This window comes from Patella vulgata, chromosome 9 (genome assembly GCF_932274485.2).
Source record: "Patella vulgata chromosome 9, xgPatVulg1.2, whole genome shotgun sequence".
Lineage (NCBI taxonomy): Eukaryota > Metazoa > Mollusca > Gastropoda > Patellidae > Patella > Patella vulgata.
This window is the reverse complement of record NC_065887.2, coordinates 37,112,019-37,137,999: the sequence shown is the minus strand read 5'-3', so window position 1 is coordinate 37,137,999 and position 25,981 is coordinate 37,112,019. Positions and strand designations below refer to the sequence as shown.

General features: G+C 36.7%; 1 protein-coding gene across 1 annotated transcript; it reads right to left on the bottom strand.

Moving 5' to 3' along the window:
- LOC126807674 (adhesion G protein-coupled receptor L4) lies at window positions 1-24,381 on the bottom strand. The gene is made up of 14 exons (XM_050532423.2): window positions 24,269-24,381; window positions 22,010-22,069; window positions 11,903-12,016; window positions 11,042-11,178; window positions 9,986-10,132; window positions 9,153-9,241; window positions 8,299-8,585; window positions 7,505-7,683; window positions 6,977-7,132; window positions 5,053-5,180; window positions 4,200-4,423; window positions 3,442-3,514; window positions 2,486-2,625; window positions 1-2,212 (listed from the first exon to the last, which is right to left on the bottom strand). Exons 2-14 carry the CDS (start codon window positions 22,059-22,061, stop codon window positions 1,974-1,976), a joined length of 1,965 nt encoding a protein of 654 aa, XP_050388380.1. The 5' UTR covers window positions 22,062-22,069; window positions 24,269-24,381; the 3' UTR covers window positions 1-1,973.
- Between the last annotated feature and the right edge of the window lie 1,600 nt (window positions 24,382-25,981).

Here is a 25,981-nt window from a genome sequence, read left to right as displayed (position 1 = left end):
TTTACATCATGAACAATATATATATACACACCACATATAAATTAAATTAAATAAACACATAAAAATTGTTATTTGCAGAATGTTCTTTCCAAAGAAGGACACTCTTTTAGATTTCGCGGTAGTTAATTCCATAGTTTTTGTCAGCAAAGGTTTTATATTTTGTAAATCCTGGGCGGTCGATGATCGTGTGGATGTCCCTGGAATATTCATGGATTTTATAGAAAACTCAAAGCCAACATTCCTACAAATGCGTAAACTTCTGTGGTATATCTTCTGAATAAGCACAGCCCAAATTACATGCCGACCAAATTTTGTTGAACAATAGCTACAATGCCTATTTTCGCATCAGTTAAACTCAACCACCCATTCTATCACTTCTCCATGTGGCAGATCATTTAAACATCTTGGGATACAATCCTTGAATGGCAGTTAGTGATTGGACACATAACAAAAATACAACGCAATTTATATGTAAAACAATCACGGGTTTATACACACATATAGCACGACGTTTTGACAAGTGTTCTTTTATGATCATTAGTAAACTAAAAGGTAATATGTTTGTAATACTATAGGGTTTATTTTAGTTATAAGGAAGGTGTTCTGTTTAATATAGAAATTCTTTACCTACGTGAAGTGTGACGAAAACTAGGGTAATGAAGTAGCGTGCATTATGCTACTACTATCTTAGACTAGCTCACCGACAGTTATGTCAGTATCCATTGCTGGAAGTAGAGCACTATAGTCCAGTCATCTGTGCATGGATTAGTACAATTAACTAGAATATTGTTGACGTAAAACGGTGCCCATACGAAACACTTACCCTAAAACGGTAATTGTCCCGCCCTAATAGATGACGCAATGTATTTTATATATAGGAGAGAGCTGGATTGATTTACTGAGATATCATGATGAGACCGTAGGGAAGACTTTATTCGGAGCTCAAGGGGAACATACCGATCAGTCGCCTCGGCTGAGAGGCTGGGATAGAGACAATGTAGTATTTAACCCGTTAGGTCTGAGTTGTAAAGGATGCTAAACTCAGACCGTAGATATTTTAATAACGCCTAAAGTTTCTATAATAGATGTTGTAGTTTCCTGGATTTAACTTTGTATTTTGCCGTATTTGTTTAATTATATAAACTTAGTAATAACATAAACGGTGTTCCAGAGTCAGTTCATTGATGATTAACAACGTGAAGTCGAAGAAATTCATAGACGAAAGATAGTCACATCTACCCCATAGTGTCACAGTTGTCTCTCTTTGGTGCTTTTTTTGGTACCGCGATAGAGGATAGTGTCACATTTATAGTCCTAGAGTCACATTTATAGTCCTAGAGTCACATTTATAGTCCTATAAAAAGAAACCATATGACCTATGTTGTTACAATACAAAGTGATTGGGGCAATTAGTAACATAAATAAATAATATGATAATTTTTAGGGGGTTAACATATTAGCAAAGCGTGGTGGATACCCCCCCCCCCCCCACACGCACACACTAAACATTATAGATACCGAATAGTGTTGAAATTTATGCAGGCGCATAGTTTCTTAACAGAAGATACAGCACTTAACTACCCAACAAAAGCACAGAACAAAAAACATAATTCAAAATAGCAGAGTTTCTGTTACAGCTTCGTCATCCTACTGGATGATCACATTGCTTTGAAAAAGAAATCTAACACACCCGAAGCACCATCCGTGGGCTCGATGAGGGTAGAAATGGAAATCATTGAATGTTATACTAGTATATGTACAAGATTAAAATAATATTATGGCTACTAAATATACTGAATAAATTCCCTTATAGAAACAATCTATAAATGGATTATAACACCAACGAGATAATCTACGCTACATCTTACCTTCGCCGAGAATAAAGTAATTTGAATGATAATTTCAATAAATTCAGTAAACCAAATTCACACAAGGGTTCTATCTCAGCCGGTTTTTTTTTTGGTTTTTTTTTTTTACAAATGGTTCTTTAACGCCACCGACAAGAGTTTTTGGGACTGTTCTGTCATCGCTATCGCTGTCAGTGGTTTTTTATCGGTCACATCAATATAATGCTTGTTCTTGGGATCCTTAATTCCAACAATGAAGACGATAAAGAGAAATAAAGTCTGTAGAATGTTGACGAGATTGAAGACGATCTGTAATGCCTGACTACCATAGGCCAGCATTAGGTGAGCTAGTGTAAAGTTAGCAACTGAAAAAAAAAACATTCGCGTATCCGATTAATAATTTCTAAATTGGATGGTGGGGGGGGGGCAAAAATACGAAAAGAGTTCGTTCAGTGTTCCCAAGATTGTAAAACATGTTAAAATATTTGAAAGGGTTAACAACAAATTTACTTTAGGCAAAATTTGATACAACTTAATGTCTGCGCGAACATTCTTTGAAAGAACAGCTCCTTTTAGTTTGAAAAAGAAAATGAAGCATAGAGAAATTTTATACATAGAAAATATATGCGATACTTTACCAAACAACAGCAACAAAAACACGTATCCTTGTTTTTTTCTTCGTGTTGAACTTAAGGAGCATTTGTCGGTATCAGCTATACAGCAAAGCCATATGAACAAGCTACTACACAATACAGCGGCACCATGTTCGTTCTGGGCACTGAAATAAAACATAAACCTGGTTGGTTCTGTAAGATAAACTAATTATTAAATGAAATTAAATGGGGTTTCACGTCCTGCTTTTCTGCTCCCACTGGGCTAAAGAAGACTGACAGCTACAGTCTACTCTTACTTCGAATTGCAACTACTGGGGGTTCTCGTGCGTACACACAAATGTGTACACGCGACCTCGGATTGTTAACACAAAGACATTTTGACAAGTAGAAGGTCGTCTGTCCAATCTCGTGGGTTCCCGCGAACTATTGAAAACAAATTGAATAATGTTAGTCCACCTGAATTGACACGGATCACCCCCTCTCTCTCTCTCTCTCTCTCTCTCTCTCTCTCTCAGTGCCTATGCTTTGTAAACCTTGTAGCTGCGCTGTATCATACCATTATGTTCCGGGCGATCACACCATGTTGATTGAAATACTGGAACACCCAGTATCACAACTATTGTTTCTATCCGTTAAACACTTAAGTATGATTTTAAAAAACAAATAGTTGAAGGGGGAAGTAACTCCGGAATGAAAGGTCACAGACCTCCCATAGCCCCAGTGCTTTAAAAATATGTTGAAAAAACTATAGCCTCTATCGTGTAAACATGGCCTCTATCGTGTAAACATGCCAGTCGTTGACGGACCTACGGACATGAGTGACGACATAATCCACCCGCACCGGCGCGCAAAAATTATTTACATATTCGCTTATATCCGATTTTTATTAAAAAGAACATTATCTTAATGAATCCATAGCTCCATGGATATATGCCACTCGGGTAGGGACGTGCGATGTCAGGAGTTAAATGTGTACTCACCTTGTGAAATGATAATTCGGTGGGGAATAATTAAACACAGCAAAAGTTATGTAGGTTACGGACATAAATACCACTACAAAATAGACAAAATTATAAATATTATTGTTCTTTGATATTTAATAAAACAAAACGTGATATATAATAACTATTTAGCCATGCTAAAATTTTTAGTATTTTCATCCAGTATTTTCATCCAGTACGAAGAAACTACTTAATTATTGTTATCAGAACCTGACTCACATTTGAAATTACTGCCAATAAAATAAAATCCTTTGTACAGTTAAATAAACCAGCTCATAAAAAGGTCACTCTAAAAAAATGGGAGACATCACAAATTTTGAAATCGGTATAATTTCTGGAATGGAAGTTTATAACATCACTCATAGGTGAAATGAAATGAAATTAAATAAAATAGGGTTTACTGTTGCTGTTCATATGGTTTAACGGGACAAGTGCTCTTATTCTATTATATTCGGCGCAGGGATCGAGGTTTAGAAGGCATCCCTTTCTCCATGCCACATATGCTCAGACTTAGGAACGAAACGGGGCTGGTGAACTCGAAGCGCAACACTCTGGTGTCATCAAAATACCTCTCAATATCCGCTAGATACAAATACCATTCCAACCAATATAAATAAAATATGTCTGATACCGTCGTAACTATAAGGATAGACAACAATCCCAGCAAATGGGGGATTAACTATCTTTTACTAGTGCAATATATACACTGTATTACTAATACTAAAACATTTACCTACCTGGGATTATTAGCTTTTCGGTTAATTGGCAGTCTTTATGGAACAGCATATGATACAAAACTACATTCGAGAAAGGCCACTGACTGGAGGATACGAAATAATACCCAAGAAGGAATTCAGCCGCACCACATTCAGGGCTGCATTTCGTGAGAATAACACCCCAAAAACCAATTGTGAACACGTAAGGACATAATAAACAAAATCTGACAGATTCTCGTAGTTTTCTGCAACATTAAAGTAGTAGGTATATTATTAATCACTAATATCATGATGGTGTATTGATGATGTTTTCAGTTTTGGTAGCGTTTTCATAGAGTGTAGCGATAGTGAATAATGCTAGGTTCCCACTATCACGATTCGTGGGAACAATTGAAATCGTGGTTTTAATCTAGGATTTATCGTGTTGATCGTATCAGGTCTTATCATATATTGAGGTCAATCGTAGCAATCGTGTTAATCGTATCGATACGTATCTGAACGTATTTGCACGTAGCAGATCGTGGACTCAATAGGAACAGTCGTATCGTAACGCATCGCATGGGAACCTAGCATCATGGTGTATTTTAAATGAAATGAAATGGGGTTTAACGTCCTACAGTGTGCTATGTGGGAAATTTTGCCCAGACAGCGGCACTACGATCGACTCTTATATCAAATTCCAACTGTCAAGAGATCTTTTACGTGCACGCCAATGTGTACACCGGACCTCGGTTTTTCGTCCCACCCGAACGGCTAGACAGCAGCTGTCCTTGTGTGGCACTTCGTCCTGCATGACCGACAAAGGGTCCGTCTATAGAATTGATAGTGTTGGATCAAATGAAAGATGAATAACAAAAAATTAAATGTTACCTACTTGAAGATAGGGAAAGAAAATATTACAATCACGGCACATATCCAGGAAATATGCATTCCTATGATTGTGACTATATTCAGGGTAAGCTTTCGATCAGGTGTCGTAACGAGGTCTTCTCCTAATTTATCCTGGAATAACGTACCAATATGATAATACATTATACGCCTAGGTCATGTTATCTCCGATAAACATTTTATATACACATCGTATAAAATTAATTCTCCATTTATATACACAGAGTATAAAATTAATTCTCAATTTATATACACAGAGTATAGAATTAGTTATCAATAATATAATAAGTCAAAACTTTTGTGGAATGTGGTACCACACAGGCATATAGGGAGGTCTGAGAAGAATTTTTTTTAAAGTCCAATATTGTGGAACTCTAGTTAAAAACACCACAGAATAATATTTTGTAGAATATATTTTCCCCACATCTTACAAGATGATAGGATAAACTATTATTGTTCCAGCGAAATAAAAAGAAAATATTTCATAAATTTTTCATTGTCCACTTTTCCAAACGCCCCCAACCCTTGCCATAAAAAAGTGTGTAAAAGAAGTTTGTTAGAGATGAATATGGGATAATATTTGAGGGGGTTTCGTGTAAAAGGGGCTAACATTGTTAAACTGTCTATAATAAGTCATTGATACAAGGTAGAAGTTATCATAACACGTGGCGTGACGTTACATTCCATAATATCAGAGCGTCTGTCTTTTCAATCCACGTAAAAGAAAATATTTGGGATCGTCTAATGGGAAGTGAATTGGTCGTATGTCAACGTTTAATCAATTCATTAAAGATGCATTATGTAAGCGCCAAATCTGTCAATTTCATGGGACCATGGTAGCTAATTGAGTAAGACGTTAGCTCGCTGACCTGGGGGTCCCTTGTTCGATCCCTGCGATGGCCGAGAAAGTAAATCGGTATTAAATTTCCGATGTGGTTTGCCCTTGTCAATGGTGCCTGGTAAGGAACGGAAAACCGGGGTCTCGTGTACATATTGACGTGCAAGAAAATGAATCCTTGGTAGTTGGAATTCGATATAAGAGTAGGCCATAGCGCCGCTTTCCGGGCAAAATTTCCCTCATGGCACATCGTATGGCGTATGCCCATCTTCATTAAGCCAGTCAACCTGGTTAAAACACAGATCCTATTTCGTTTCGTTTTTATAATTCAAAATTTCCTGTAACTTGTCTTTACTACACTTGGATCTGGAAGAGTTGTTATTTAACTAGTGTCAGGGATAAGCCAATAGAACGGTTTGTTACGGCGAGCTTTAGGCGTGTTTTTCACGGAACTGTGGGTAAACCACTAGTAACACCAATGCTGATTGGTTAATCACATGCCTGACGTCATAGGGTCATAAGTCGTTCTTTTGGCCCCTGACGTGACCTATCGCTATAATTTGTCAGATCTTCAGGTAGTGTAGGCCATCGAAAGTATAAAAAAACGAAACGAAATATAGATCTGTATTTTAATCAGATTGTAAGCCAGTCAGAGTAGATATTACAACTCTTTATTTTGGCTTCAAATGTTATATAAACTATTATTTAGACCTTTGTTCACGACAAGCCTATAATCAACTATCTAGATTATCGGATGGTGCTGATTTAAACGAATTAAAATATGATCGCCATTTAATGATTTAATTTAAAATGGCGAATCGAAGTTAAATCTCGAATACCAACTACCGTTAAACAATCTATGTCACATCTTGTCAAAACTACAAACACTGGTAACTTTGCTCAAAATAAAGTAGTTTGAATGAAATTTTCAACATACTCAGTTTGCATTATGAAGTATTATAGCAAGAACGGTCAGCTCTATACCTAAATCTTACATAATGCATATTTAATGTGATCGAAAGCCGATTAATGATGATTGATTGTAATACTTTTACCAAGAATCAATTCTTACCAAAAGAAGGGCGTAATTTCCTAGACGGTCACATTTACATATGTCGCTACCATCAGCTGTATCCCAATAAACACAACCATCACCGGACCATTTATTTGTAGAATTCATCCACAATGCACACACAATGTATTTCTGCCTATATTTACTGTACAAAATCTAAGGAAATAATTGATCAACTAAAAGGTGGTATCGATAGGAAGTTCTAGTCTAATTATAACCAATTTAGATGTCACAATTTTTATCCGATTTTAAAAACCGTTAAAATATATCATCACCGTTACACAATAATGCTAGTCAGCGCCGAATTAACCACGGAGCACGGTTGGGCCCAGACCCTAGGACCCTCAAATTAGGGGCCCCACAAAAAGTCTCAGTTGCGCAAAAAGCGATGTGAGCAAAGGCAAAACCGAGTAACTCACTTCAGCACCGGATTAACCATCGTGGGGGCCATGGGGCCTTGAGCATATGGGGGGGGCTACTTTAGTACTTTTGAATAATTAATTATAAAGGAATGGCCACAGGACTTACTTTGTGTGGTTGGAAAACAACGGTGACGGCAGTATCACGCAAATCCCTTACTGCTATATTATCAATAAATAAAGATGTCGATATAACGTGGCTGTTGGCTGTGTAAGCTATTTCGGATACAAACATTCTAGGATCTGTGAACACGTGAACTGCTAGTCGAATATTAGTTGTATTTTTCTCTAAAACAAAATAAAAAGAGAAAATATATTCTATGAAATAGACCAAAACTGTTAACCAAATCTTGAACAAACCACCACAAATACATGAAACAGACGTGTGGACAAAGAGTCGAAACTACATTCAAATGTCAAATACATGTAGCTATCACAGACTATCTCACCTCACCTTTTGGCCAACGCCACTGGTGTTTATACCCTGCCTAGACCACAATACCTGTCGTAACATGTGGTTGTGCTGCCAAAGCTATGGAAGTATAATAAATGAAAGAAATGGTCGGTAACGCCCTGCTTTTGTTCTCCGGCTGGAAAAATTTAGATGACAATTTGTCAAGTAGTGTCCTATGAGGAAAGTGTTGCCCAAGATGTACACGGACGGAACAAGGGAAAACAACGACGGAAAACACCAGGGTCGAACCACGGACCTGAAGGTGTGAGATTTAAGGAGAGGGTTGACTAGAAGAGGGTGTTTGGTCTGAGGTCTCTGAGATTGTGTGGTTTAAGGTTTGTGAGGTTGACAAATCGAGGGTGTGTGGTTTAAGGCGTTGGAGGTTTATAAGAAGGTTAACAATGAAAGCCCCACCCCACCCCACCCCAACTAAAACTATATACACATACCATTAATAGCCTTCATTACAAAGTTGTGATTTAAAGTGATACCAACAGTTGTCCCTTTAAAAATCAATGGGTTATGGTCGTCTATTGATGTTAAATGGTTTGTTCTGATTGGACCAGACTTCCCTTTCTGCATCATCAAACCGATGACAGGATTGGTTTTAATATAGCCCAGATTCCACACATCTAATATAGTGTTATCTGTTACTATTGTTACATGGTCATCATCGCCGTCAAAATCTGTATTAGTTGAAACTTTCTGTTTGATATTTTCTATAATTCCTATCAATCTAAAAAAGAATGATATGAAAATGATAAGTGAACATTTGTTACGACATTTGACCACTAAATACCAGACAGACACGAAACAAATGTGAATTGTGAAATACGGATATAATAAAACTACGCAAAAAGGTCTGTCATTGAGTCAATTGGCGTGGTTTTGATTCCCCCTGTTGTACGTGACAAGGAGTCGGGTCGCCTGTCCAACCCCATGGGTTTTATCCAGGCCTTCCGGTTACCCCCACTGCTAAAGAGCCCTACGCGCAAACGGATTACTAGAATAAAATTGAACCATATGTTAGACCCAAAATGACCTAGTTTATGTCGAGTGGCAGTTGACCCCCCCCCCCCTTCTCCCTCTCTCTCTCTCTCTCTCTCGCTCGCTCTCTCTCTCTCATTCTCTCTCTCACTCTCTCTCTCTCTGTGGTCCCCAAACGCAACTCGTCTTGAGGGTGACATGCATCGAAAATAAGCACAAGGCTCCGCCAATCCCCCTAACACTCTTATATAACGGCGTAATTCCAAGATGACTGATCATATCATAGTCAGTTCCTTGTGCTTGTTCTAGAACTTACTTGGTGGCTGTGTTTCTCTTTCCTTCTTGTAAAACTTCAAGCCTTACTTTCTGTATATTGTTGATAATTTCAATATAACTAATCGCCTCCTGGGGGAAAACATATTATCAAAACACATTATTCACGTCTACCCTTTGGATTTAGTGTAATATAATGGGGATTAATCAATCTGATTAAAACACATATCCTATTTCGTTTCGCTTTTGTGTGTTCAAAATTTCGTTTACTTGTCTTTACAACACTAGGATCTGAAAGAGTTGTTATATAACCCGCGTTCTGGATGATGTGAAGGATAAGCCAATGAAACGGTCTGTTACGACGAGTTTTGGCGTGAGGTGCACGGAACTGTGGGTAACCCACTAGAAACATCAAATGGTTAATCAAATGTTGGACGTCATTGGGTCTAAAGGCGCCCGTGTGACCTCTGACGCGACATCCCACTACAATTGGTCAGATCTTCATGTATAAAAAACGAAATATAGATCTGTATTTTAATCAGATTGGGGGATAAATGTTTCGTTTTGAGACAAACAGATGTTAATTTTTATTTCAATGTGACTATGTCCAGTTTCCGTACTACTGTGTATTTTAGTTGATAGTTGATATGGAAAAATAAAAATTAAATAAATGAAAAAAGAAACCAAAATATATGGAGCGAATGAGACCACTTCGTAAAAGGCGCATAGTAGCACGTTAAACAAGGCGTCACTTCCGAAAATTGTACATTATTTGGGACATTCACGAGATTTTGTATATGCATTGTGTGTGATATTGAAATATTTAAATCAGTCCAAACGTGGACCTTAAAGTTTAACATTTCATAACATACTCACGATAAAAGAAATATAATCACTGGATTTGGTGGTTTGATCTAAAATGTAAGCTGTATATAAAACATCAATATAAGTTAGAATAGCGGGTTCAGAGGTCAACAGCTCCACTCTCCTTATGTAACGTTTGGCATGTATATTGTTGATGTTCTGTTGGAATAAAAAAAATATAGCAATTTGTTGGCAGATTTAGAGGTGGCGTAGTTTTTATGTATATCTTATTAATGGCCTTTGTATTGTCTTGGGTCAAAAGTTATGGTAAAAAACCTTTACAATACAGCCATTCAAACATAGTTGGGATATATAATAATGTATGAATGGAAACGGTTATAATAGTAAGACCAAAGACAGCCTTCTACAACTATTGCATGATATAATAGAAAGCTTTAGTTACATTGAAATATAACACGATATAAAAAGCTAAATATCTACACCCAAATATCCCAAAAACATTTGCCAACCTACCAGTATTTACTTTTCCCCCCTAGACCCACTCCTAAATGCGACAACGTAGCTTTTAAACTTAAAAGGTTTAAACAGACTAAATAAATTGATTAAATTATTATGCACTGTACAGTTTCAATGACAAACTAAACAACATGTGGCAACAGTTGAACATCAGTATGGGAAAGCTTAAAGCGGCATTATGGAAGATTAAATAAAGAGCTGACAGTTCTCTTTTAAATAGATAAAAAAAAGATGATGTGAAGGTAACATTCTGAAAATTTCAGCCAAATTACTTCACTCTAAGCTGAGTTGATTATGGTCTTATCGTGTTAATAAATGTCTAATTAATAGCTTATATAACATTTAAGGCCCACAGAAAGGCCTGCAATGGACAGGTTGGCTCTTATAATGCCTGTTTAATGTACTGATTTTCATTGTTAAGTGCATCGTTTCCTTGTATGGTTGTCTTGCGTCGACCAATCACATTTACGAAATTCAGTTAGTCCGCAAGGGTGTTATATAGTGGAACAGTTATAGTGTTTTTGTTACATTTGTATATAATAATATAAGCCGATTATTGTATATATAGAGAGATTATAAAATCTGCCCTACTTTAACAATGTAGGTGAGTTCATCTGTAACTCGGGATGTGTCTGTGCTGAAGAAACTACACACAATATCCTTTTGGAACCATCCCCAATCATCATTATCTGAACAACTAATTTCACCCACTGCTAATGGCGACATATCTTTAAAAACAAACACAGGTCAACAATTAAATAACACACCAAAGTTACTCTTAGACCAGAATTATATAATATATAACATGACAACACACCTATCACCGGTGTGTCCGTTTGAAAAAAAAACAAGGAATATGATCTACGTATAAATTTTAAACAGTTGAAGGGAATATCGTCTAGTATACAACCCAGCTTCCGTGTACACGTTGACGTGCACGTAACAGAACCCTTGGCAGTTGAAATTCAATTGCTGTCCGAGCAAAATGGCCCGTCTTCATTAGGCCGGTGGGTGCCAAAAACAAGGACGTTAAACTCCATTTCATTCATTCATTCATTCATTCATTCCTTTAAGTAACAAATATTCCATGTCTTTAATCGGGGTATGGCGTCCGGTTGGTCTGCTATCAGGTTATGGCGTCCGATTGGTCTGCTATCAAGGCAAGTCATCGGCTTTATACGTGACAAGATTCGCCGATCTAGCTTTGTGAAATTTCTCCCGGAACTCTGGTTCCTCTCACTTCTGAATACCCCTGTGCGCATGTTAATTAGGGAACCCAAATATATATTCTGTCGGTCCCGACATGGCCTAATTAGTATCAAATGGGCGTTAATTCATCTATAGTTCTTTCACACTCAAAATGCCAAATGGCGATATAGGGGTTGATAACTACTAGGCACTGATTTTCCACCATGCATGCATAAAAAAATAAAGAGATAAAGTTGTATTTACGATTTGCACATTGGTCTATAAGTCTGTATTTTTCACCAGATGCTGTCTTTGGTATTATATATATCCTTTCCTCACCGCTTATATCACTGGTTATTGTTTTCTCGCTGCAATATTCTATGTAAATACAAAAGATAGGATGGTTATAGACAACCAACGGTTGCCATGCAAGATACGCCCACATTTTGCAAGAGATGGACAGAGAACAGGCTAAAAAACATAATGCGATGTTTTGTACAATCAGGAGTCATAATCCAGGAAGTTACGGTCCGATATGCACGAACCGTGATCTTTTAGGTATAAACATATATTTTAAGTTTCATCAGGATCGGATCAAATGGTAACTTCTAGAGGGTTCAAAACCTTGGTATTACATTCTTTTACACTATTTTCGTACAAGTAGCAGCCATTTTGTCGGGCAGTGTTCACGAAACTCGAACTCAATCAGCATTATGGTGTAGCGGTGAATTATTCGAACGTTTTTTTTTTAAATTAGATAAAAATTGTGAACTCTAGAAAGACAAAAAGCTAAAAACTCGACTTTTCGTACCCTAAGGAACCATAACCCATTAAGTTACGGTCGGATACATGCTAATATCCAAAGGAATCCAGATCTGTGGGCCATCAAAATGTATTTCAAGTTTCGTCAAAATCGGATAAAAATTGTGACCTGTAGACTGTCCATAAACAAAGTGTGGACGAACGGATGTATGGACGGCCCCACGGACAGGGGCGACGATAATATAATGTCAACATGAAAATCTGGGCGTATGAAAAAATATAAACATCTTCAGCTTGGTGGTGCTGGAGCTCTTTCGTTTGTTTCTAAAAATAAAGTATTGAATTGGGTTGATGTGATGTGCGATTTTGATTGGATTGTTGATTGGGCAATTTTTGGCTTCGAAGATTAAAGATATTTTCCCAGAAAAGTATTTATCGGGTGGTTATTTCCAATAAAAGTATGTCTAATTTGGTATATATGGTAAGTATAGACACCCAATCTTACTAGAAAAATACTGGATTACCCGAAAAACGCCCATGGGGCAAGCACTGGGCATAATTGTCAGGGTATCACTAACTGACATCCCAACTGTTATCTGCCAGCTTATTGTGTGTCAGCTTAAGTGAGGTAGCGGTTGTTATTTCTTGATTAAATGGTTAGGCGGTTTTAGGATCATTGAGGAGTGTCAACGTACAAAAGACTCTGCAAATAAACGGCGGAAAAAGAAGTTGACAGAAGAGTCATTCCATGTCAACTGGACCAATGGTGGGAACATGACCCCCCTCCCAAAAAATTATAAAAAAATATATGTTATAGTATATGGCCTTAAACTAAGAAATTCGAAATTTTACCTCTCTAGGTTGAAAACTCACTGAGATATGGCCATTTGAAATTGGGATACTAAAACGGATCATAAATTCAGTCATTTTTTCAGGTTTTCGGATGCTTTAAACTCACATGTCTAATAGGAGTAGAATTCTCTAACTATCCTTGTGGCATCAAATGATTTATACACATATTCGCACCGTCCCAGACCAGAAGACTATCAGCGCCTTTGAAATAAAAATATTGATCTTACCTTTCATCTAAAGACAACAACACTATTTCAGCATAACTTTACCAATGCTAAATATAACGTATCGAATACGTAAACTTGTTCAGGCGATTACTTTTTCAAACGAAAATAATACACGTTTAAAAAGCCCTTTATTAAATTTCCTAAAAAGAGAAATCACGTGTGCATTTTTTCAATGCATAAGTTTTTCTGTCCCAACTGGGCTAATGAAGACGGGGGAATGTAAAGAGAAATGCAATCCGTATACAATTCTAATACTGTGAAGTGGGTTGCATTATACAATAAACCTGGGGCGGATAAGAGGGTGGGCGCCGAGTCTGGATGGGTGTTTCGAATTTTTCTAGTGACTTTTTCGAGAGAGAAAGTGGAATGTGTTACCTTTTAACTGTTTATGATTTCTGTTTTTATATGCTCGAGCACTATTTCTGATAAAGCCAAACTAATTTGTTTCGGGGTTTTTGAAACCCGATACATACAAATATACTGGCAATACTATATTGGTATTCTTTGCGATATGATACTGGCTTTTTGGGGGGATGTCTTTGTATCTTACACAAAAGATTTTAGATTAATTACATGTAGATAAGCTAGTGACATAGGCACATGAAGGGACTATGTATTACAGATTAACAACGTGTATCACCCGCCATATTGTTTTGACTGGTTGACGACATTTCGTCTGCTATCATCACACAATACTCACTATAGTCCATGTGACAGGCAGATATTCATTACCAATTTGATGAATTGGTTTAACTATGATTTTCAGTTAGCCTTAGGTCTAAAGTGTCCAAAATTGGTTGATGGACTTCCGGGTCACTTTGCCAAATGTCAGTTTGGCGGCCATCTTTAAAAATGACCGCCGTTTTTTTTTATTTGAAATAGTGCGAGTCGGGGAAGCCTTCATAACTCCTCAACAGTTTCACCTATGGACATGTAATATAGCTCAAAATGTTCATAATATAATTCTACATCTGCTGGTATATGATATACGTTGTTTAATCAATACTATCAGTTTTAAAATAAAAGATTAATCTGAAAAAAGCAACATTTTCGATTTATTTTCATGTCTGTTCGTAAGTTTACTAACAAATCGTGTTCAGACCCATATAAGCCAAATTATCTGTTTGGTCAACTAAAGTGATTTAATAGATATCAGAAACGTTGATCATAAAAAATAATATCTAATATGAGTGTCCCAAATCCAAGATGGCGGAAATTCAAAATGGCGACAAAATTTCCTAAAATGGCCAATATGTCAGATAATAGTCATTTCATTGTTTGATATGACATGTACTATCCAATTGAAAGGGCGCTCAGTGTTGCTGAGCTTACAATTAAAGACACGTTACGTACGATTTAGATAGAGAGCTAGCCATTCTTGCTAATGTAAAATGAATAATTTGACAATTTCATTCAAATTACTCTATTGCGAGCGAAGATATTAGCCTTTGAAGGTTTGACAAGACACGTGCAATAATTTCAACCACTGTACTGGTTGTTCGAAGCTAAGTCTCGCTCCTCCATTTCTATATTAAATCAAAATATGGCTGAACCGTTCTAATCTATTTAATATCGGAGAAATCCGATGCCATCGAGAGTTGATTATGGCCTGGACCAGTTAATTAATGTCTAAATAATAATTTAGAAAACATTTCAGGCCTAAAGAAAGACCTGAATAGGCAGATTTAGCTCTTGCATAATGAAAAGTTTTAAGAATCCAAGATGGGGAAAATTCAAAATGGCGGCCAGAATTTCCATAACATGAATGACTGTTTTATATAGCTTATAATATCTCTTTTATAAGGTTTTCAGAGTCACACTTGAATAAAAACTCAAAAATTAATGCTGAAAATGATGTTAATGATACTGCTAAAAATGACACATTATATCCGATCCCCGCCCCCCACACACACCCCATAAAAAATACAATGGGGCATATGGAATTGATTATTCTGGATCTCACAGATCACAATACATTTCACCAAAATAGTGAGGCATTTTAATTTCATCTACTATGCCTTTGCACCATTTTTAGCCGTATTGAGAATTACTTATGATATATCGAGTTGTTAAGAATTTAAGATCTCTTATTCGTTCAGAAATGTTAATGTGGTCCGTTTTTACATTAACGCCTCTATGCCCGGCAACTTTTGTCGTATAGTCTAGTAGCCATGTCTAGCATGCTTAGAAACACAGTTCCGCTACAAGGTGCTCCCTATTAAACAAACTATACATATTTGGAAAGCTTATAACACCAGGAACACAAATCCAAGTAAAATGTTTTAAGGCCAGATGGAAATTATGATAATTGTCAAGTAAATGTTATATTTATACTGACAATTGTGAAGTTGACATAAAATTACACATATAATACCTAGGATAGGACAGGCTTATCTTTGCTCCGTGAGGTGAACGACAGGGTTCTCTACAACCAGGCTCGAAATTTCTTTTGAAAAAACTTGACTGTAATTTAAATGGTACTTTCTAGAGTATATCCTGGTGATTTTAGCTTATGCGTATATCTTTAATAATTCATCAAAAACGACATAAATTCATGACTACGCAAGAACATTGACTAGTTTAGGGACCCCCGAAACTACCATACTCCTTTTGAGTGTCCATCCCTGAAAAAGGAGGCAAAAGATATGATGTTAAAACGATAATTCGTATATCATTTTACAGTTATATAAAAAAAAAAATGTTTCCTTTTTATCCAATGAACAATTTATTGTTAGTTCATGTAGAAAGATATGGTGCTTATAAACGTGTTGCTAATGTCCGTATTACATGGTAGACTTCAACGTATCATATAAACAATTGGTATTTATTTTACAAGTATAAAAAAATGTTTCTGTTTTATCGAATGAACAATTTATTGTTAATTCGCGTGGAAAGATATGATGTTAAACATGTTACAAATTAACAACTGGTATATGAGTATTTTACAGCTAAAAGAATGTTTACGTTTAATCGAAAATTCCAATAAACAATTTATTTTTAAGTTGAAAGGATTGTCCTACGGGTGGTAGGCCATATTAAATGCTGCTTGAATGTGTATTTTCATAAACTTTGTATGCAGATAGATTATTATACTGAAGGTTCGTCTGGATAGAAAATAAGATTTTGTGTGAAACAGGTGTCCTGGAAAAAATGGGTTCACTAACATCAAATATCTGGTTCTACAAATTGTATTTGTCCCTTCTAAGCTAATACCTGTGCGGAACAAACCTTTCTGTTTCATCGAAAATTCCAATAAATAATTTAATTTAAATTCAGTTCCTACGAAAACCCTATATATGATATATCACAAGCCTTACCTTGCGTGATACCCACCCATCCTAACTAGAAATTCGTTTTTCGTTAAATTATGTCGGCCATTTTGGAAATCGGACAGAACCCCAAGCGAAAATGACGTCACAGAAGTGACATAATCTCAAAATTGTCTTTTGACACAGAAACAACCCGTCCCCAAATATCGTTTCGATTGTGACACACTAGCTAAAGTTCACTATAAGTTTGTGCCCTGCCTTGCCAACGTTCAACATTTTAAATTTGACAGTCTACTTAAGACTTTTGTTGAGTTTGCGGCCACCGCAGCTGTATAACTTAAGAAGACCACACACATAATTTGGATAAAATTACTCTAAACATGATTTGGTAGTAACCTTATAAAATGAATCATGAAAACCTGGAGAAAAAAATGCCAAAAGGTTGCTTTTTCCAAAATAATCTGTTGATTTGGAAAATATATGATTCATTCAACAACAAGTATCATATAGCACCAGAAGTAGCATTTTCTTGTGAACATTGTGAACCACATTCCATATCCATAGGTCGATCTTTTCAGAAGTTATGAAGGTTTCCCCGATGCGCTCAATTTCAATGAAATAACGGCGGCCATTTTTAAAGATGGCCGCCAAAATGCAATTTAGCAAAGTAACCCGGAAGTCCATCAACCAAATTTCAACACTGCAGCCACCAGGCTAACTGAAAATCATGGTTGAATGTATTCATCAAATTGGTAATGATGTTCCAAAATCCCAGGTCTGTCACATGGACTACTAGTTCTAACACTTCCCGTCCTTTTTATTGCCAACGTAATTAAATTGGTCATTTTACAGCATTATTAATTACAAGCTGATATATTAATTGACGAGAACAATATAATTTATAGTGTTAATCTCGAGAAAAAGTAATGAATATATGTCCACATAAACACATTGTCTGTTCGTAATTCTAATTCCAAATTGAAAATTACAATCTTAAGTTACTGTCTCGCAGTTTTAATATACTAAGTTTAAATTTCGAGATACTAAGTTTAAATTGTAGTAAAATCTATGTCAGGGCGCCTTAACAATACACACATGTTGTATCGTTTGTCATACACCGTGACATTTTATTGTGCTTTGAGAATTTTCTTTAATAATAACTACTACATATCGTAATAGGTGTCTGGTCGCTAATGAAAAATCAATTTCCTTATGCACCATTTCCTATTTCAAACCATTTAGATCCATAGCTCTCTAGAGGGTAACTTATTTCGTCAACTCCATTTTTCAGTAATTAATTTACACTGCAAGGCTTTCCGAGAATTGGTGGGAAGTATAGAACTTAAAGATAACTTTATTTCAGTATTAAAAGAAACACTATATGTATCCACCACTCTTTTTGTATTAACGAATGACGGGTCTTGATTTTTTTCACTCTACAATTTGGCTAAGATTGTAGGATTAAACGCTAAAGTGATAGTATAGTTACAACCTCGCACATGAATCAGACAATTTGAGTGTATTTGGTGTTGGGGTCGTTTGTATTTAAGAGTAAAATTATAACATCTTAGTTCAATTTACATTTTATAGTTTGATAAAGTTAACTATCGATATAAAATATATACTTTAAGCAATAACAAATTGTCTTTAGTTACGGGGGGGGGGGGGGGGGGGTCGAATGGCCTTTAGACATAATACGGGCTGTTATTGAGTCAAGTGGCACGATTTTGATCCAACACTTGGTCGCATGCCTAACCTTACTTGTTTTCTCCGGGCACTAGGTTTCTCCCACTGATAAAAACCCTTCTCGTAAGGGGATTATTAAAGGATAATATTGGTGTCAGCCATTATCACATATGTGATAGAATTGGTTAAACACATTCTAAATATAATTTTTACACATAGATCATTGCTACGATAGATGCGTAACGAAGATTTGAAGAAACGGAAGTTATCCTTCTATATAACTGACTGAAGTAACGAGCGATAACAGATACACGGGCGAATCCCGAATAACGAGCCAAATCCACGTTGAACAAACAGGCAACTAACATATATAATGGTGAATATGATATTTTAGAACACAAGCAGTCATCAAATCTATTTTTTTCTAATGTACTCTTCCTCTGCTATACTAAACTTACGTTAGCAACGCTTGAAAAGACACTATTAAGCTAATTGGTCGACATTTTAACTCCAAAATCGACGAATTTAGTCGAAAACACTAAGTCTACTTCGAGAATTTGATAAGTATTGATTCCGCTTCCATTTAATGTTATTTTATCGGGTTATGATTAGTTAACATGTTTACGGGACGATACTGCTTTATTTTTTCTGTATTTCAGATTGATCGGAAATAATTCCAAGCCGAAAAATGGATCTTGATGCTTTTATTGAACGTTTAAATTCCATTCCCAGTTTTTTCACTTTGAACATTGCAAGCATATCGACTGCAAAACTCAAAGGCATTCAAGAGAAAATAAGAAATGTCGATGAAGACGAATACACTGCTACGGAAATTAATAATCTAGCATCATTCCTTGCTTTCTTGTTTCAAGACCTTGACGATTGTGAAGCTAAAAATACGTGGGTTTTGCAAAGAAGCGAGACTAATATGCAAGCAAATGTGATGAAAGCTGTTCTTTGTGGTCAACGAGACAGAATCACGGAGGCTGAAGAAACATTCAAAGAACTTAAAGCATTAAGTGAAGATGATTATTTAATGGCCGAAGCTAAAGCAGAAAAAGCTTATGTTTACTCTAGAATGGGACCAGTATATTATAATGCAGCCATTGACTTGTATAATGACGTTACTCAAAAATATCCAGAAAAATATGAATGGAAATATCGAATGGCCCTAACTATACGTAGATGTCAACATCCACAAGCTATATACATGTTGTCTACGAAAGATCCCTTGGCAAACTTTCATCGGGCGAAAGGTCTGTTCGAAAGCATTATTAAGGATTGCCAAGACCCAGTGTTAAGGGGTTTATCATATATAGGTTTAGCAAACTTACATTATGGGCCGTGCGCAGCGAAGGTCAACTTTAGGGAGATGGGCCTGAAACCAAGCGCCGTTTTGGAGAAAATAAATGATTATTTCGATAAAGCCAATGAGGAGGCACCAGAAAACTCAACTATATTATCTGAAACTGGTAGATTGTTGAGGACAATGAACATGTCCGAGGCAGCAAAAAAGGTTCTAGAATCATCTATAGAAATGAAACCAACTTCCGTGAGTTGTCACAATCTAGCTTTGGTATTACTAAAACTACAAGTTGAAAACTCCAACCAATTGGCTATAGACTTACTAGAACAAGCTGAACGACTAAGTAAAGGAACAAATCTCGCGACAGTTTTCGATATGGGTAAGGTGTACACACAGTTATTATCCCCTAAGTACGACGACACCCTAGAAAGGTTTCAAGTTCTAATCGAAGATTCCGAGTATATGTGGAAAAGGCATGGCAATGAGTGGGCAACGAAATGCTATATTGAAATAGGAAACTTTGAAGAGGCTAATCATTGTAAACGAGAAAGTATCGTAAATGCTGCTATGGAATATCTTACAGAATCTAGTGCTGGTAAACGTCAAAAGGTTCCTGTGAAAGATTTGTTTCGTGATGATAGATCTGGAACCAATACTTACTATAACTTTTATTCTAGTTTTGACCAGGTTAAACGAAGCGTGCATCTTTTCGTTTTAAAAACGATATTGATGAACCACGTTCAAGTTCTGATGTCAATGGCGCATTTAAAACTTTGATCTATAATTATCTGGAATCGAAGAATTATTACGACTGCTTGGATCTAGCAACCATACTCATGGTAACAGATTTACCAGATATAGAGAAGTTAGCTGTGGGAGTTATGATGGACATTGTTGAAGAACGGCTGATCAGATAGACCAAACAGACCTGGTAAAATCCTGCTTCAAGCGAGCTTTGGATAGTTCCTACTACGTTGAAGAAGTCAATTCACACGTTCGAATTATTTATGACGTCACAACTTCAGCTGTAGAAGCGATGTCATTGAGAATTGTTTAACTGAAATCGGTCTGAACGTGGTCCAAAATGACGAAGACATCTTTGCGTTTCAAAGTCGGAATGATGCCTTAACCACAGCTTTATCTGGTAATTTTGTTGTAATCTGTATTCATAAATATAACGACGAGGACCTAATGACCAACTATCCCATTGACGCCATTCCTAGAGATCGACCTGTAGTAATTCCATTGGTTGTAAACGGTAGTCACGTGTCTCCGGTACTACGACACCTTCGACCAATGATGTTTCCCGATTTCAATCACGGCAACAAACCAAAAGGAACATGGCTAAAAGAATTTGGTAAAAGACTTTTTGTAGCACAATAAATATCTTATAATACCCTCTAATCAACAATTATTTATTTTATATGGACATCGTTATTCACTTATAAATCAGAGTTAACAAATATAATGTTATTAGTATGTACTTATGATTCTGACTTTCCCTTTCAATAGTTTACAACTATATGAAGCACCCTGTAATTAAATAGAATGAGTTTAACGCCTTACTATTCTGCACCGACTGGGTTGATGAAGACTGTGCGAACCATCCCAGAATTGTGTTAAATTTGCAGTGATGTTTGATAATTACATATACAGTTTATCATTTTTAGTTTATCTATTCGAACATTTTTTTTTAAATTGGATAAAAAATTGTGACCTCTAGAAGGACAACAAGCTAAAAACTCGACTTTTCGTACCATCAGGAGCCATAACCTATGGAGTTACGGTCGGGTACATGCCAATATCCAAAGGAATCCAGATCTGTGGGAGATCAAAATGCATTTCAAGTTTCGTCAAAATCGGATAAAAATTGTGACCTGTAGACTGTCCACAAACAAATTGTGGACGGACGGACGGATGGACGTCCCCACGGACAAGGGCGACGACAATATATGTCAACATGAAAATCTGAGCGTATGAAAAAATATAAATGAGTACAGTTTTCCCAAACATCTTCAGCTTGGTGGTGCTGGAGCGCTTTCATTTGTTTCTAAAAATGAAGTTCTGAATTGGGTTGATAAGATGTGCGATTTTGATTGGATTGTTGATTGGGCAATTTTTGACGTCGAAAAATTAAGCGAAGGAAGTGGCCTACCTGATACTATAATGATTTACCTTTCTTAAAAGGCGGGTATCTATAGCGACATATTTATTCAACAATTCTAAGATTGTTGATTATTTTATTATTTTTAAAAAACCAAATACTTACCAGATAGTACTTCTCCGAGAGACAATAAAAATACTAGACGAACAGCTAACATTTTTTAGGCTGAAGTAAGACAAAAAGATAGATCGTTTATATATCAAAAGTTCAAACAATATGTACTATTCCAATTTAAAGACTGTTTTTATTATATACTCTTCAAAAAAAGAAACGCATTGTGACATTTCGTCGTCGATATACTCTCGCTCTACCATCGCCTCGTTCCAACAGGAACCGCGACTCATCGCTGAGCCAAACTGTTCTCCAGCGTTGCTGTGGCCATACCCTGTGTGTCTGATCCAACTGAAGTCGGATTTGACGGTGTCGGCGTATTTCAACACAACAGGTCTAACGGGACGTCTGACTCGTAATCCGGTTTCACGTAGGCGTTAATGGACCTTTTGGTTTCAGATCCTACGCCGTTCGAGGATTGCTGGTGCAGTAGAGTTTGCTGTTGTGAACCGTTTCCTCAAATGATGTAACCAGATGTGACGAACCAGGGCAGGTGGGGTCATTCTTGTTTGGCCTGAGCTTGGGCGGTCACGTTTTGAACTCATATTCCTGAAGCAATGGCCCGAGAAATCCCTCTCTGGCCATTGCTGGATTAGATTCTGATACTTGAGCTTTTGAGAGAGTGTGTCTATCCTTCCCGTTCAATCAAATCTATCCCCAAGTACAGTAACATGACAGGCCTTCGTTTAATCTGGGGTTTTCCCTAAAACTTTGGACAGTGATTTAAGGTATTAAAAACGGTGAAAGTGGTGTTCGTCTCAAAACAATATTGTTTACATTATATCCGTATTGATAGCCTCGTTTGTCACACAATTAGTTTTTCTGTAATATTCTGCTATGCACATTTGGTCCAATTTGGAGCTCTGATTGGTATTGTTACGCAGTTAGCTATTGGTTGTCAATCGGACTATTGACCAGTCATAATTTAGAACAAGAATTTGCTTTCTTTACAGCAGTGAGTAGTGGTATTAGCTCTAATAAAACGAAACACTGCGAGGAGTATGGTTGAACTTTGCTGTCGGTACCCTTTCCCAAAGGCGGGAAATGGTACCCTGGGAAACATTCAGCAGCCTGGCTACATTTGTCTGGTATTCATCAGCTTGTAACCAGCCGATAGCGTTGTTTCGTTGGTCTTCGTTCAGATGTGGCATCACTTGGTTCGTTGAGTGTTTACATGTGCAACTGATTTTGAAACCGAGATCCCTGGGATTTTAAAGGCCTTAGATAAAGGTTTCATGCGAAAAGCTTGCGAAGTTATTAAACTCATGTGTCTTCGTGCAATCAAGGGGGGGGGGGGATTTTGCAAAAAGTATGACCTATCACAATTAGTGACCCTACATTTAAAACCAATTTCCTTACATAATGACATTAAAAACAAGTAAGATTTATAGAAGCAACGATCCCGTTCAAATAAAAAAAATGATGAAAAATGGGCCGTGCATTCTTTTTTGGAAGGGGATATTAAAGATAAATTAAATGGTGACAAGCATAAAACAAATTACTTGTATTAAATGTGTTTGTGTAAAATAGTTTTATTTAACGACAGCTTCCACCGTAGGGATATCGTCAACAATTACATCATTGTGTAATATTTATTTACATTTGTATTAAGTGTGTCAAATGCAGTGATTTTATCCACAGTAACAAATCGTAATATAGTTCAAATTCATTGGGCGTGTCTCGAAATTTACATCATTACTGGATCCCAACATCGTAATGGTCGATGAAATACAAACGACAAATTCTTCAGAGAAATAAGGGGAAAACTTCGTCTATTAAGTCTGCAGGTACTCAATGAATTAGTCGACCTTTTATGTGACTGGTTACATATTTAAAGCACACTGTAGTTGAAGTGTTTTAACCCCTCAAACAGTATCGCCTGTATACATCGAGTACAACTCGTATCCCGATTCCCCCATGTTCGTAACATTTGAGTAAAGTATGTACATTTTGACAAAGTTAGTTTTAAATAAATGGAGTATGACGTGTACTGCTTAAATATATATGTAAAATATGTATATTGCTATTTATTCTATGTTCCTTATGGTATGCATATGAATTGTATGCGGCCTGCAATGGGTGTTATGATACAATAAAATCGTATCTTATCTTATCTTATCTTATGGCCTGGTGGGCGGGGGACCTTAATGAGCTGTCTGGCATGGCGTACTGTTGACATGATTTATACACATATTCGCACCGTCCCAGACCAGAAGACTATCAGCGCCTTTGAAATAAAAATATTGATCTTACCTTTTATCTATGTAATAGACAACAACACTATTTCAGCATAACTTTACTAATACTAAATATAACGCATCGGATACGTAAACTTGTTCAGGTGCAGGTAACTCTTTTAAACAAACATCATACAGGTTTATAAAAGCCCTTTTTTAAACTTTCTAAAAATAAATATCACTTATGCGTTTTATCAATGCATATTGTGACATATATATTCAATTAATTTTGCCCAAATATTGTGGTAGAGGTCTAAATAAATATCTACCCTCTCTCTCTCTCTATCTCTGGCAATTGAAATATAGGTCATCACATGTACATGTATCATGTATCTTAGGTGCTGAATGAAATGAAATGAAATGGGATTTAATGTCCTACTATTCTATTCCGGGTAGGCTAATAAATACGGGTATCCGGGTAAATGTAAAGAGGCGTTTTCACGAGTTCCATTTACCCTTTCAGTTGATATGTACCGGTATGTAAAGTTAAAGGCTCAATACCACTCTTGTTGTAACTGAATAATTTGTCCCAATCTTTATTCTGGTCAACAAATTGTACTATTTTAGAATATTTCAATTAAATGATGATACAAATTTCATCTTAACACACCTTATTTAAAAATATTGAAAAATTCAACATAATGGTTTGAAACGTCTCACGTAAACCTTTTCAAATGAAACTTCGATTTAAAAATATTTTCGAACACTCTGGACAAGTAAAATAGGATGTAATGGATAATTTATACAACAGGTAGATAGAGATATTTTTTTATTTTCTGGAGCTTTCAAGCCAGCAAGAGTGTTATTGTCCCTTTAATACATATGGCATTAGTAATGCAATCCGTATACACTTCTTGTATTGTGATGTGGGTTACTTGCAAAATTGCATTATACATTAAACCAGGGGCAGATAAGAGGGTGGTGCGCCGAGCCTGGTGGCGTGCACGTAAAATATCCCTTGGCAGTTGGAATTCGATATAAGAGTAGGCCGTGGTGTCGCTGTCCGGGCAAAATTTCCCTCATAGCACACTGTATGGCGTATGCCCGTCTTCATTAGCCCAGGTTAGGAGCAGAACAGTAGGACGTTAAACCCCATTTCATTTCATTTCATTTCAATGTGTACACGGGACGGGACTTCGGTTTTTCGTCACATCCGAACGACTAGACAGCTGTCCTTGTCAGGCCCTCCTTCCTGCATCACTGACAATGGGGAAACCACGCCACCTCCTGGATAGTGAGCCTGCGTCATACCCACTTAGCCACTGTGATTCCCCCCCCCCCCCCACTGTAGACAGACATTTAATTCGAGTTCTTGGATACTATAACATGTGTTTATTAGTTATAACTGCTGTAAGAGATGTAATTAGTTATGCTATATATTATACAGTGTTCTAGATATTTATTGATTATTAAAAGTACATAATACAGAGGGGAGTTAAATAGTGAATTCCATGTATACGCTTAAAAAAGTAGGGGATATTGAAATGCAAATACCTATGCAGGTTGTGATATGATAAATAGTCATGGACACTTGACATGCTTTGAGAGTATGTTCACAGATGAAGAACTTATCGCCCCAACAGAACCGCCGAGCTGCACGTGCGACACGCAATAGCCGGGGGTTCATTGTCAAATCTGGCACTTCAAGGAAGGGTTGATGAAAACTGCCGCGTGCTGGTTTATCTATCCATGTTTGCTTTCCTATCGGTTTTTGCATAATATTTACTGT